Below are 14,143 nucleotides of genomic sequence, written 5' to 3'. Positions count from 1 at the left end.
CATTAACTCTACCATAATATCATCTGTAATCTGAGAAAAGATTCGTGTTCGCTGAGATATGGGAAATTTTACATTAATTAACTTTCCACATTTAGCAAAAAATCAATTCAACTCGGGTTCGCGTCTTTGCTAAGCGGAATTACAGAAGCTCTTTGTTATCGATTGTGTCGATATGGAACGTCAACGGTAAAGTGTCCCATGGTATTTGAATGCAAGTTTCTCACGAAGTATTTTATCTTTTAACAGAGTGATATATGTGAAAATATTTTATAAAATATTTTATAGATTATTTTTGTGAAATATGCTTCTGTAATTATTACTAAGTGTGCATCATTAAGTGGACATTATTGAGGTACATAACCTCTGGTTATAGTTACCTTTGCAACATGACTATTTTATTCCGATTTATATAACTGACACAATGATTATTATAATTGCAAGATTCAGTGAATAAATTGCTAAGTGAAATGATCAATTAATACTGATCGATTTTTAAGATGTATTAAACTTTCATGTTATTGTATCAAGTGTGCAATATCAATTTGCATCATGACAATTGTTGATTATGTACACGCTCTGTCAGATAATCCATACTTTGGTGCTGGCTTTGGCCTCTTTGGTCTTGGAGCTGGTGCTGCTTTATTGAGAAAAACTGCACAATTTGGAGCTGTATTATTTAGGTATCGTTTCAAATAAATGTGTCATATCTCCACGTATCCATATATAAAAAAAAGATATTAATACCAACTATTTATTTCTAGACGACATTATATGATTACTCTGGAAGTACCATGCCGTGACAAGAGTTATCAGTGGCTTTTACAATGGATCACATACAAAGGTGCTCGCAAGACACAACATCTCTCTGTAGAGACCAGTTTTGAACAGAGAGAAACTGGTCATGTGAAAACTAGATATGACTTTATTCCCAGCATAGGGACCCATTTCTTCAGGTCAGATTGTCATATCTTGTTTTTTTAGATATCTTATTCTTTATTATCTTTCATTAGAATTTTCCATGAGATTCTCTGTGAGATCTTTCTGGTTAAAACTTTTTTCAATAAGCTTCTTTTAACATTTCTTTTCATTTTTGCAGATATAAGGGGAGTTGGATAAAAGTTGAAAGAACAAGGGAACAACAAACTTTAGACCTACACATGGGTGTACCATGGGAAACAGTGCAGTTAACATCCTTTGGCAAAGACAGGAGCATATACTTTAATATCTTGGAAGAAGGTTGAGTTTATATTACAAATATTTATGAATATATTACATCAATATCAGAAAATTATAGGAAATTTTCCATATATAGCCAGACAAATGGCATTGAAGGAACATGAGGGAAAGACTATAATGTACACTGCCATGGGAAGTGAATGGCGACAGTTTGGGCACCCTAAGAAGAGAAGACCATTGGAATCAGTCGTTTTGGATACCGGTGTCTCCGAGAGAATAATCAACGACTGTCGGGAATTCATCAATAATCCATCGTGGTATAGTGAAAGAGGTATCGTGTCGGAAATCTAAATTCGCATCTTCTACTATCTTAGTCAGCAAGAGGAGAACTATCTCTCATTACTTATTAAGAGTTAACAATGTTACCTTTCAAACAATTCTTTTTATATTATTTTTTTAGGAATCCCATATCGCCGAGGTTATTTGCTGCATGGGCCTCCAGGATGCGGAAAGTCGTCGTATATTACCGCGTTGGCCGGTGAACTGGAGCGCGGCATTTGTGTTTTGAATTTATCCGAGAGGGGTCTAACGGACGACAGACTGAACCATTTATTAGCAGTAGCTCCGCAGCAAACTATTATTCTACTCGAGGATATCGATGCTGCTTTTACCAGCAGGGAGGAATCCAAGGAAGGTAAGATCTCAGAAATGAAGCGTATTAATGAAATAACCGATTATTCCTATTGCTTTAACTTGTGTCATTTTTTATTTCAGTCAAGTCAGCATACGAAGGCCTAAACAGAGTAACATTTAGTGGTTTATTAAATTGCCTGGACGGCGTAGCATCCACAGAAGCTAGGATATTATTTATGACAACTAATTATCTGGAGAGATTAGATCCTGCACTTGTTAGGCCAGGCAGAGTCGATGTAAAAGAATATATCGGTATGTATGGAAATATAATAGAAAAAGAAAAATAGATATAAACGATAATTAAAAAATCATCTCGATGCTATTTTATTTTTCCAGGATGGTGTAGCGCGAATCAGGTTGAACAAATGTTCCTGAGATTTTACAGAGAACCAGGCAAAGATCCTGATGTGCTTGCTAAAAAATTTGCAGACAATGTTATATCCTATAAGAAAAATGTCAGCCCTGCACAAATTCAAGGATACTTCATGTTCTATAAAAATAATCCCGATGCGGTGATAAATAACATCATGCAAATCTGGAAACTTACGTGATAGGAAGTGAAACTTAGTATTTTGAAGTAGAACTATTTATATTAGTGTTGGTGATCATGCAAGAGACTGATATCCTTGTATTTTATACAAAGATATTTTATTCTGAAAGGAGACCAATCTATATAATACAGAGTGAGTAACCATTATTTTCATTTTACTTGCGCGAATATAAAACAATGAACACTTCGATAAACGAATATGATTGAAGACATCTTCATTAATTATATAATGTACCGTTGATATTGTCACATGTTACAAAATTTAAGGTTATTAATGAAAATGTACATTCAAAGGATCCGACGGAATTTCTTTATATTATATTTTTCTTGTAACTAGTGCGCTATTTTGTATTTGTACCACTGGCAATTGTATATGGACGAGCTGTATGAATACTGTTTTGCGTTCAAACGAAAAGACTTCTTAATTGTTGTAATAGAAAATAATCCTTCCGATGTAGATAACAATTTTTATACCCAGACACTACTGTTAGAAAATATGATGTATATAAAACAGTAACAGTCTTATAGCAGTAACATCACGCTGCATTAATTTAAGAAAATTGTGTATATATGAGAGTATGGTAGAAAAGGCAATTCTTCCATACTGTAAATGGAACTACTTTGGCAACCTGCTCGGAGTCAATTCACTACACATCTTTCTAACTGGAACATGCCAATTTGTACTATGGTGTTTCAAAGCAGATTCATTTAATAATTAAATATAGAATATACATATATTCGCGGAAGTTTATATAATATTTTCACAAATACGCCCACAAGAAAAGTCATCGAATAGTACCTGTATATTGAAAATAGATCTATTACTGAATTTACTAAAAAGTTTTTTGGATTTTCTATTCTACACAACTATTAATAAAGAATAGTTGATAGCAGATACCCGCGATTTCTATTATGAATCTGTTTGATATCAAGATATTCAGTTTTCCATTCTCTTTCTCTTTCTTTCTTTCTCTCCTTCTCCGCTATTAGAAATAATATTTACAACATAAATGCTACATCTCTTAATTTAACGCAGTCTGACCGTGCCGTATAAAAATCAATTTTCAATATACAAATTACGACTTCATATTATTTAAAGAGACGATATATCATAGCAAAATAAACGTGATGTATGTCTTCACTACTTCATGTACGATTTTCTATTTACATGCTGTATAATCTTTGTGTTCAATTTACTTAAATTTTAACTTGTCTAACCAGTTACAGCAAATTACAATTAAATGCTGCATTTTTTGTCGTGACCATAAAATTTTAGAAAGTTAACACAACTTTTCTTGAATATAACAGTCACGGAGTTTCTTTTTGCACAGTTATTTTCTACTATTCACATATGTGTAAGTTAGACCACACGTAAATCGTGATGTAAAATTTCTCGGCAATTTTATAGGCAATGAAATGTCTAATGACGTTTAGAAGACATTCCAGATGTACGGCTCGTAGTTCATCGGATCCGTCTGCTCCATATGACCGGTGTGACTATTGTTTCCGACCATACACGAAGGATAGGCGACTCCGGAGTTACCAGGTCCAGACACCGGCGAAACTATAGTTGGCACCAGTCTGCAGTCCGGCCTTTGTTGCATTATTGGACCCATTGGCTGCATCGGCTGTGGTGGAGGTGGTTGTGGTTGGGGTAGTGCTGGAGGCGGTGCACTGACATTGTGCACCGGTTGTATTATGTTCGAACTGGAGACGTAATTTGTCACTAAAAAGCGATTTTACAGGTGATTAGTTTTCTCTAAATAAGTAATATACGTATGGAATGCATGTGCAGTATTGTTTCTCCATAACGCTTACTAGTTCCCGGATTGTGGAACGACAACGTGGGTTCCGGCAACATATTAGCCGGAGGTGGAGTCGTTTTCAGCGCTGATGTATCTGTTTTCTTTTTACGTGCCATACGTTTTGGGTTTGTCGCCTGATCACCGCTTCGTTTCTTACTGCCCTTTTTCTTCTTTTCTCCGGGGATCTTTGGCTTGTTGGGCCGATTCCCGCTCGGCTGCCACAGGTGAACAGTGTGCACTGCATTTCCTTCCCTAAAATGCAAGCATTATATTAATTACATACATTTGTCCGTGCTGAAAGTGATTTTTTAGCATTAGAGAATTGTAATTTTAACAGTAGATTCCTCGACGAGCTTGCTACTCGATATCGTTTCAGGAAAAATTTCCGACAATCCAAAGTAACGCCTTACATTTATTAAGCGGCGTAATTATGATAATTCATCTAACCCTTGTTTCTTTCCCAACTTCCAGCTGTGTATTCCGGCTTTGTGCAGCCTCTCTCTAATTGTATCCACGCTGCACTTCAAACCTAGTGCGGGCGCTACGTATTTAGCCGCAGTGAGAGGATGCTGCGTCGCCATCGCGACGATGGCTTCATCCTGTTCCTTGGTGGTGATTCGACGTCGACCTTTTCTTTCCTTCGTCTGTACATTGCCTTCCTTATGCCAACGTTCTAGCCATCTTTTAACAGTACGTTCCTGATTAATTTAAAATCACGTCCATGTAAATCTCTTGCGACAACTCTCGTGTTTTGTAATTCACATTCATTTACACGATACTGAGTTTCGACAGTGAAATGTTTGGAACACACACATATGTATATAATATAATAATCATATATAATTTGACGTAGTATAAAATGACAGCGATGCATTACATACCGATCTATCAATCGCCAACGCGATGGACAAAGTGGACAGCCCGGCCGCGGACATTCCGATCATGCGATTCCTGATCTCTATGCTGGTCTCTAACGTTCCTTTCACCTTGCCGCCTTTCTTCTTTTTCTTCGATCGTTCCGTGTCAAACTTTCCGCCTCTGCCTTTCCTCGACGGCTTCTTTTTCTGCTGCACTTCGCAGGATGAATGACTGTTTTCATTGGAACTACAAGTGTTCGAGTTCTCCGTTCCTATGTTCGAGCTCGTCTCCGGACTAGATATGTTAGACTGCAGTTGCGGCTGCTGCTGTTGCACCTGATGTTCCACTGGTTGCAGCCGCGGTTGGTCGAGATTGTGATGGTGTGACGGAGCATTTTGCTGATGCGGCTGTCTTTGCAGTTGTAATGGCACTTGAACCTGTACGTGCTGTTGGACCTGTTGTACTTGTTGCACGTGATGCTGCTCTTGCTGCGTGTGCAACTCCTGTAGCTGCTGTTGCGGCGGAGGTTGATCGTGAGGTATCGGATTTGGTTGCTCCTGTGCAAGGTAATGATAATCTAAATATATATATTACATGTAATAATTTATATATTATTTAAAAACAGTTTTTGAATTCACTATTATGTGTAATAAACAAACCTGTGAATAATGATGGTTGCCTTGCACTAAATCTAAAGGCCAGTTCTGTACAATATTCAATCCCGGGTGCTGATAAATGGGCTGTGGTTGTTGCACCAAGCTTAATGCGTTGCCGAACTCCGTCTGGCTCGGAGGTTGCGTGGGTGGTTGCATCTCAGCCTGAGGAGCAGGAGGAGGTGGAGGAAGATTCTGCTGAGGAAAGACGAAGATCTGCTGCTGTTGTTGCTGTTGTTGCTGCTGCTGTTGCTGCTCCTGTTCCTGCTGCTGCTGTTGTTGCTGCTGTTGTTGTTGCTGCTGCTGCTGTTGCCGTTGCTGTTGTCGCTGCTGTTGCCGCTGCTGTTGTTGCTCAGCGTTCTGATTGGATTTTGGATTGTCGGCCGGAGCACCGTCGCCGACAAATACGTCTCGAGCTTTGACTTTCTTCGATGGATTTTTCTTCTTAGATGTGATACCGTTCTTCTCCGGCTTGCTAGAGTCCTTCGGAGTCTTCTTTTTGCCCAATTGAGTGCCAGTTGGCCGCCAAACTGCTTGCTGGATTGCTGCACCATCCGCATCACTGCTGGAGAGCAGACGCGCAACCAATCGAGATATCAAGATTCTTAACTCCACTGTGGAACACTCGATTAATGACGTCGGAAGCGAGAAAGTACGCGATAAAAATTCTTGCAAGATATGAAATAGAAAAATATATTTATAAAATTGTATTTGCAATTGATCCGGCACATCCGTAAAGTAGTCCGAACGATTTCCTTATGTTTTAACAATCAAAAATTACCGTAAAATAAATTAACGTGACACAAAACTTACCTTTTTAGACTATATTTCGTCAATTTTGTCATGTTAATCTTACAGTTATTTATTGATTATTAAAACAAAGTAAAAGTGGTCGGGTTATTTTACGCATCTGCTCGATCGACTTCAAGTGACATTTTATAGATACCTTTTATTTCTACGTACCTTGCAAGGATTTCTAGTGTATATTTTTTCACTCCTGACGTTATAAATCAAGACGACTGTGGCGAAGAGTCATAAAAGTTTAAATTTCTAAGGAGAAAACAAAAAACTCCAAGTTTCAGGACAAAAGAGCCTGTAATTGTGAATTTTCTGTTTAGATGTACCAACCCTAGCGGAATCCTTTGCATGTATTTACGTGAAGGGCTCCAGTTATGAATCCCAGCTTTGTGCAGCCTCTCTCTCACAGTATCCACTGAACAAGTAAGTCCCAGTGCAGGAAGCACTGTCTTGGCCGCTGTTATAGGCGTTTGAGTGGCGAGACGAATAATCGCCTCATCCTGTTCCGCGGTAGTGGCTCTTTTGCGACCACAACGCTCCCGTGTCTCCACAGTACCTTCCTTATCAAATCTGTTCAGCCATCTCTTCACCGTACGTTGCTAAAAAAAATTATAATATGATCAGATAAGTGCTGTGACTTGACTAAGTTATGCGTTTATAATTTCAATTGTCTCCAAGATGATGAAGGAGAGATATCAAGTATTCACGAATGACAAAAGCACAACGAATCTTTCATTATCTTAAGAATAGAGATTACAGAGAATTGCATAAAAGAATCAAAATATACCTGCATTTTAAATTCCAAAAATTATATTTCACGTTTGTAAAAAGACAGAATTATTCGACGTAGTAATGACTAGTTCGATCGCCGACAAAATGTTAAACAACTGAAAACGTATTTTTCAGTATGACTGGAGTTCCTGTTCAGGCTTTACGTACCGAACAATTGACAGCGGCGGCGATTTCCCGTAGACCCAGACCTGCTTCATACATTCCAACCATCCGGTTCCTCAGTTCTGGAGTAGTCTCGTGTACACCTCTCGTTTTGCCCATTTCCGCGGCGTTGGCAGTTTCAAAGAGCGCGATTTATCGGAGATTTAAACTGCACGCGACGAGTGACGTACGCGAAAGAACGCGTACCACGTGACGGCGAGACCCGACCGATCGTCGCCCCTCAGTCGGGCTGGGACTTTTTTTATTAGAAACTGAGAAGCCAACAGAAGCGCGCGACCACTCGCCGGCGTCCTGACGAGAGAAGCACGTCCCGGAGAAGATCGTCCACGTGGAGTTCTCGCCGACCTGGTCACGCGACGGAATCAATTGGCTCGCGAACGTCGTCGCTTTCTGGCCGTCGACATCGCAACGCTCGAGCGCATCGAGCGTCACCGGAGCGGCAACGATTCGCCGATCACCGTTGAAGCATCGGTCGATTCTCGACCGATCACAACCGGCGCGTCGTTTCGCGTCGGCTCTCGTATCTCTGCACCACGCTCACACGCGACACGTTGAGTCCTTCTTTCTCGTCAAGAGACGCGTCTCTCGCTCGCACCGCGCGAAGAACACGCGACGCGGTCAATATAACTGCCGCCGCCGCCACCGCCGCCGCCGCTGAGTACAGTCCGTAGAAATTCTTTTGTCCCCCGTCCAAAGCGTTCCACCGTGCGAGGACGACGTTAATAACGTTGCAACACCGGCACCGCGGCGGGGAAAGCGGCGCAGACGTGTCGTCGAGCTCCTCTCGCGAGGATCCTAATTTTCTCGATCCTCTCGCGAGTCGCAGATCCGGCGAGTCTCAGAGCGCGTAGTCAATTAGAATCCAGCGGACTGTACTGTGCCGATGTCGGTACAGTCGATGATAATCGATGTAAATGAGAGGTTCATCATCTCCAATGGCATCTTACAAGTTTCGATCTCTCCCGAGACGATTGTTGCGCCTTCGACTGTCAATTGCAGTATCTCCCTGCGATGGCACTGAGTCGCCGAGAGATTGCTCGCGACGTGAACGTCGGCAGTCAATACTTGTTCGGGTACAGGTAGTCAATACTTATTCCGCGGACTGTACGCGCGGGAAAAGTACAGTCAGTGGAAGGATTACGTTTCGGAGACAGAACATCGTTTTCTTTCTTCTTTTTTGTATTAAAATGCTAAATTGTATCTTATCAATGTGCAGTTTATTCGAACACGAGCGGTCGCGCGGCGTTTCGGTCGATCTCGATTGTGCCGGCTGAATGCGATTAATCGTCGACGACCGCACGGGATGTTGGAAGAAGCGCGCGGCCGATGGTCAATAATTCCACGAGCAACTGTACCCGGAGCTTGGCTCCTCGGGCCCCGCTCGGGTTCGTTCGCGCACCTCCGCCGGAATTGTATTGACCCACAAAACGCGCCCCCCGCGTGACCCACGTGCCAGCTGCACCTTTACGTGATGTGCATCGACGCGCGCGGCGCGCATCACGTGAGGGAATCGCAGTTCTTAGCTGCGCATTTTCGCGTTGCCTCCGTATTTAAAAAGGAAACGGGCGATTTGAAGCGAGGGAAAACTAGCGTAGAAAGTACAGCCGAAAGGATATCGGGAACGTAAACCATGTCTTACTTCGAGCGCGATCTTGCACTTTTGTAAGCTCTTGATTGCAATATTTTTATTTCGCGAAACGCGTTCAACTTTTACCGTGGACGCGAGGCGCGCGACTCTCTTATAGAAAGGCGAATAAGTTTTTTATTGATAGAAATGGAAAAAAACAAAACAGCGATGCAACGCGATTAGTAGAAAAGATTCTGCCGGCGTTCTCCGCGCGACGATAGAAATAGATCGCATCTATCGAAGGGCGATCTCGACGGAGTAAATGTAAAACCGCAACTTCTCCGTGAGAATACTTCTCTATGCGACTTGTATGCACTTTTGCGCATTTTTTTCAATTCGCATCGGACGAGTGTCCTTACGGGACGATTCTAGAAAAAACCGACGTTGCGCGCGAAGATAAAGAGACGCGCAGAAAAAGAGAGAGAGAGAGAGAGAGAGAGAGAGAGAGAGAGAGAGAGGAGCCGCCGTCGCATCTGTGTCGACGTCGTGAGGATAGAAGAGATTACGTAGGGTCGGATCGTAAACTGGTAACATCCGCCAATCAAATCCGCCTGTCTATGTGTGTGACCTGGCCTAGAATCGAAAGCTCCTACGCCGAGGAGACAGTAATTTATCTTTGCGCGATGAAAAGAGCACGCTACATCGCGCCGGTATTATGCGATGTAGGACATTTCGATCACATTGTTACGAAACGCGATGTGCGAGAAGCCGTCGAGAATAATCGTCCCCACGCCAGAGAAACGCATTTCTTCATAATTTTGATTTTCCTCTCGCTGAAGCGACTTGTAGGATATAGAACGGATGTTATTTGAAAAGTATCCGACGCGATTCAGATTTATTCGGTAAACATTAAATAACAATAATATTACACCAATGTTATAATTTTCCCACTCAACAATATAACTATTACTCTGGATAACAATCTTCGGGTTCTTTTTAATCGTTCCATTTATCTCCTCTCTCGATGTTATCTTGCTTTTCTCCTTCAGGTTTTTCTCGTGCAGCGCGTCTCTGCGCGAAAGCGAAGCTTCTCACGAAATCTACTATGTCCAATTAAATTTTAGTGGAGTAAGCGCGTCTATTATCGAACAGTTTGCATAGGACATAGCACAAGGACGATGCGCGAGAAGCAGAGAGAGAGAGAGAGAGAGAGAGAGGGTGGAAGGAAGGGAAGGAGGGAGAAAGAGGAAAAGAGCGGAAGAGAAAGAGAGCAGCTCGCGCGACCTGCTCTCGAATTAGCTTCCAGGGCGCGCGACAGGGCTCGCAGCTTCCACCTCTGTCTCTCCCTTGGTCTCTTGGACCCCATACCGCTTCATCCCGTGTCTCGACCCCCAACCGACCGTGCGGGGCCGGCCGGCTACCCGCGCCGCCTCTCTCTCGTCTCCAACGCTCAGTCGCACCCTCGCCTCGCGCTCGACGTGCACTCCTCACGTCGGTCCAAGAGCCGGGAAAGCTTTCCTCGCCAAAGGGAGAGCATCACTATTGAGCATCGGCAGAGATAGAGAGATCCGTACACGGTCGTGAAGGATAAGGGCGAGGTACAAAACTACCACCAGGATGAGGCTCCTCGCGGTCGCCGTGGGTTTCCTCCTGCAGGCGTGCATTGTTTCCTGCGGGGTACGTGTCAACTGGGGCGGTGACCTTCGATCTAATCGAGACTTCGATGAATCGTACAGGAAAAGAGACATGTTCCCTCTAAGATAGTTTATTTGACAAAAAAGTACGAAATCGGCGCTGATAAAAATTCATTTACTCGACTTACAACTTTTCTTCATTGTTATAACTTATTTTCAATCCTATGATTTTTCAAATAGTTCTTCCAAGATCGAAAAATTAAATCTTATCATTTGTCTCTCGAAGTTCCAAGTTTTTTAGCGACACTATCGATGGACAGGTACGAAGCGGGGTTGTCTTTCTCGAGTCCCGGCTGGCCGGGGATCGCGCGCTCAATAAAGCGCGCGATGTTTGCCTCCTGTGCTATTCCGGAATCTTGATTGCCGCGTATTCGTTCTGTTTAGCGTGAGAAGCGAAGAGTTGAAAATTCAAGTCTTTCATGTATCATGACGGTATTTTAATTTGAGGGACGTTTGATGCCGCGATATTACCTTTCAATCAATATTGTTAATTATATCTCGTTTATTAACGAGATCGTGAGATCTCGCCGAGCTGTAGACAGGAAGATACACTGCCGTAGCTTCCTCCTCGCGATTATTATTGTCCACTGATTTCAATAACACTGATCTCGTCTATTTTGCAGACGCGGCCCAGTTTCGTTTCCGACCAGATGATCGCAACCGCGGCCAGTGTCGTGAACGCTTGCCAAACGCAGACAGGAGTAGCCACAGGTATTTCGCATTCGCCCGGAGTTTATTCATCCCCTTGGCTCGCAAGTCCCGAGCAAGCGGACTGGGAATTATTGATTGAAGTTTTAATTAATTATGCTATCGCGCATGCAATTCTACGTGGCCGATCCTCTACAATCGAGTGTACTTTGCTTGGAAAATTAAATTAACAAAAATAATTTGGCCTTATTTCGAGAAAGCGAAAAGAATTATCGGGTGATCAGATTCATTTATCTCGCGTCGAGTGTGCGCACAGTGAGTTACGAAATAGTTTAGACACAATAAAGTTCACCAAACTGTCAAAATTGAAAGTGGATTATTGCCGATGGATTTTCTTAATAATATGATTAATTATATAATTAAGAATATTAGATGTGTGATAATAAATAATAATACTAATAATAACAAAAAATAATGATAATTAATATTATAATATTATAATTACTGAGCAAACCTGTCAGTAACGATTATCAATTTTGATAATTTGATGAGCTCCCAGTTCATTGTGTCTAAATCATTTGGCAACCTATCGTGCATAGTATTTGTAAGCTTGAGTAAAACTCGAGGAAATTTTCCACGGAAAGTGCATGTATACAGAGTACGTCAACGAGTGCACTGAATTCTTCTTTCAGCCGACATAGAAGCGGTAAGAAACGGTCAATGGCCGGAAACACGTCAATTGAAGGTGAGTACCGATGCGCGAGTCGCTTGAATTGCCAATTACGTCGGACTGCAAACAAATCGTTATCCCGGTATTATACAACACTAGTGGCCGACGAAATGCGCACGAGATTCAGCCACACGCGGTGTTCCGTAACTTTCTGGCGCTAATGACGCTTGAGAAATTACAGAATGATCGGAAGAAGACAAAACGCTTCAGACTAATATTTCTTTCAGTGCTACATGTATTGTCTCTGGGAACAATTCGGCCTGGTCGACGACAAGAGAGAGTTAAGTCTGAACGGTATGCTGACGTTCTTCCAGAGAATACCCGCCTACAGGGCTGAGGTCGAGAAGGCGATCAGCGAGTGCAAGGGGATCGGTAACTATTTGGGTATCTACTGCGTTCTCTTTTTCGTTTATTCCGTCGATCGATTGCGTGTGCTCGAAACTTCAACAACCGTGCTACATGTGATTCTTATCTTTTTTCTTAAAAGTGGATGTAATCTCAGTGTGTGTAATCTGTTTGAATGAACTTATCAAAAAGATAGAAGGGCTCAAAGCTGATGAGAAACTGATTTCGGTAGTTTGAAAAATACAAAATTCACCTGACGAATACAAGAAAAACTCAGATAGCACAAAGAATTCAAAAAGAATTCTCAGTCGTATATCACCAATTCTGAATTCATTGTCAGATGCAAAAAAATCTTCAGAGTTTAGTTCAGTGAAAAGAATTCTTTTTATATCTAAAAATGAACTCAGAATTGGTGACATATGACTGAATTATTTTTGAATTCTCTATGCTATTTGGGAACAAAATATAGAAAAGAAGAAACAAAACGCGAAAGAGCGAGACTACAGCATCGAGACTGTTATTGTCGCTTTGCCCAATCTTGGGTTCGTGAATTTCCTCAGTTCGAGAACCTTCTATTAATAATTCATTTCTATATGTTGGTTCTCGTCTGTCAAGTTTAACTTGAGTTGTCGTTTCACTTTGATTTCGATAACACACGATCCGTCGTTTTGCGTTGCACGGGACGATCGCTAATCGCGAAAATGATTTCCTCGTTCACAGCGAAGGGTGACAACTGCGAGTACGCGTACACGTTCAACAAGTGCTACGCGGAGCTATCCCCGAGGGTGAGTAATTTGAAATTGTTGGCTCGATAACGGAGAAACGAATTATCCCACATTTGCGCTCTTCTGTTATCTTAATTGCGAAATCGATTCTCATTGTTTCAGACTTACTATCTATTCTAACGAGTCGCAGGAGGGAGAGCAATGAGGGAAGACCAAAGACAAAGTGCTCAAGATACAATTTCGCCGAATGTGTTGAGATTTTTACACTTTGAACATCTAATTGCGCTGCCACGCGCCGTAATCGCATGGCAGCGCAGTTGCTATCTCTAGGCCTGTTCTTCTTAGCTGAACTAGTGTTGTATTGGAACTTTGTTCCTTTTCCTTTCAACGTTCTATCATATATTTCTCATTTTTTAAGTAGAGAGTACAGCCTGGTTCAGTAAATAGAACAGACCTTCTAGACGTGTCGATTACATATATTGGTGTCAGTTTCATATAGATTGTTTGGTTACATATACTGGTTATATGTATTGATTATACGTCTTGATATATATGTGATAAAATAAAGGGCTCAATAATCTAATCGATCCCGGATTGTCCTGTTCGTGTCGTCGATTCAAAACAAAACGCATGAATCGAAACATTCCACCTCCCAACAGAAACGCAAATCCAAGATATCCTCTTATAAATTCTATCATTAACTGTTAATATCCACCCAGATAGCACAAAGAATTCAAAAAGAATTCTGTCGTATGTTACCAATTCTAAATTAATTACTAGATGCAAAAAGAATTCTTTTTACTGAATTGAACTCTGAAGAATTATTTTTGCATCTGAAAATGTGAACTCAGAATTGGTGACATACGACTGAATTCTTTTTTAATTATCTATGTTATCTAGGCATTTCTTAATAGCGCAATTTTGAGACTTTTCTTATAATTTTCTTT

General features: G+C 41.6%; 3 protein-coding genes across 5 annotated transcripts; 2 read left to right on the top strand and 1 right to left on the bottom strand.

Annotated features, from left to right (window-relative positions):
- The first annotated feature begins 80 nt into the window (after positions 1-80).
- Positions 81-3,152, top strand: LOC116844162 (mitochondrial chaperone BCS1). The gene is made up of 7 exons (XM_032815360.1): positions 81-680; positions 762-953; positions 1,097-1,236; positions 1,313-1,507; positions 1,637-1,870; positions 1,951-2,121; positions 2,206-3,152. The coding sequence occupies exons 1-7, from the start codon at positions 550-552 to the stop codon at positions 2,418-2,420; spliced, it is 1,278 nt and encodes a 425-aa protein (XP_032671251.1). The 5' UTR covers positions 81-549; the 3' UTR covers positions 2,421-3,152.
- LOC116844150 lies at positions 2,716-8,537 on the bottom strand. Of its 2 annotated transcripts, none has more exons than XM_032815349.1 (7): positions 7,473-8,537; positions 6,864-7,132; positions 5,742-6,297; positions 5,106-5,639; positions 4,672-4,922; positions 4,238-4,476; positions 2,716-4,145 (listed from the first exon to the last, which is right to left on the bottom strand). In XM_032815349.1, exons 1-7 carry the CDS (start codon positions 7,584-7,586, stop codon positions 3,850-3,852), a joined length of 2,259 nt encoding a protein of 752 aa, XP_032671240.1. In that variant the 5' UTR covers positions 7,587-8,537; the 3' UTR covers positions 2,716-3,849. The 2 variants fall into 2 exon arrangements, with proteins under 2 accessions (XP_032671240.1, XP_032671231.1); XM_032815340.1 differs by having other exon boundaries at positions 5,742-6,300; positions 7,473-8,536.
- Positions 8,538-10,474: 1,937 nt separating this feature from the next.
- LOC116844213 (general odorant-binding protein 69a-like) lies at positions 10,475-13,783 on the top strand. 2 transcript variants are annotated; one of them, XM_032815429.1, is made up of 6 exons: positions 10,475-10,731; positions 11,372-11,459; positions 12,089-12,141; positions 12,354-12,498; positions 13,192-13,256; positions 13,359-13,783. In XM_032815429.1, the coding sequence occupies exons 1-6, from the start codon at positions 10,672-10,674 to the stop codon at positions 13,374-13,376; spliced, it is 429 nt and encodes a 142-aa protein (XP_032671320.1). In that variant the 5' UTR covers positions 10,475-10,671; the 3' UTR covers positions 13,377-13,783. The 2 variants fall into 2 exon arrangements, with proteins under 2 accessions (XP_032671320.1, XP_032671312.1); XM_032815421.1 differs by having other exon boundaries at positions 10,484-10,731; positions 12,354-12,510.
- Positions 13,784-14,143: the final 360 nt, after the last annotated feature.

Source organism: Odontomachus brunneus, unplaced genomic scaffold (assembly GCF_010583005.1).
Source record: "Odontomachus brunneus isolate Ranch 3 - 2012 unplaced genomic scaffold, Obru_v1 Obru_scaffold_003, whole genome shotgun sequence".
Lineage (NCBI taxonomy): Eukaryota > Metazoa > Arthropoda > Insecta > Hymenoptera > Formicidae > Odontomachus > Odontomachus brunneus.
The sequence above is the reverse complement of the archived record's forward strand: the minus strand, read 5'-3'. Positions and strand labels throughout refer to the sequence as shown.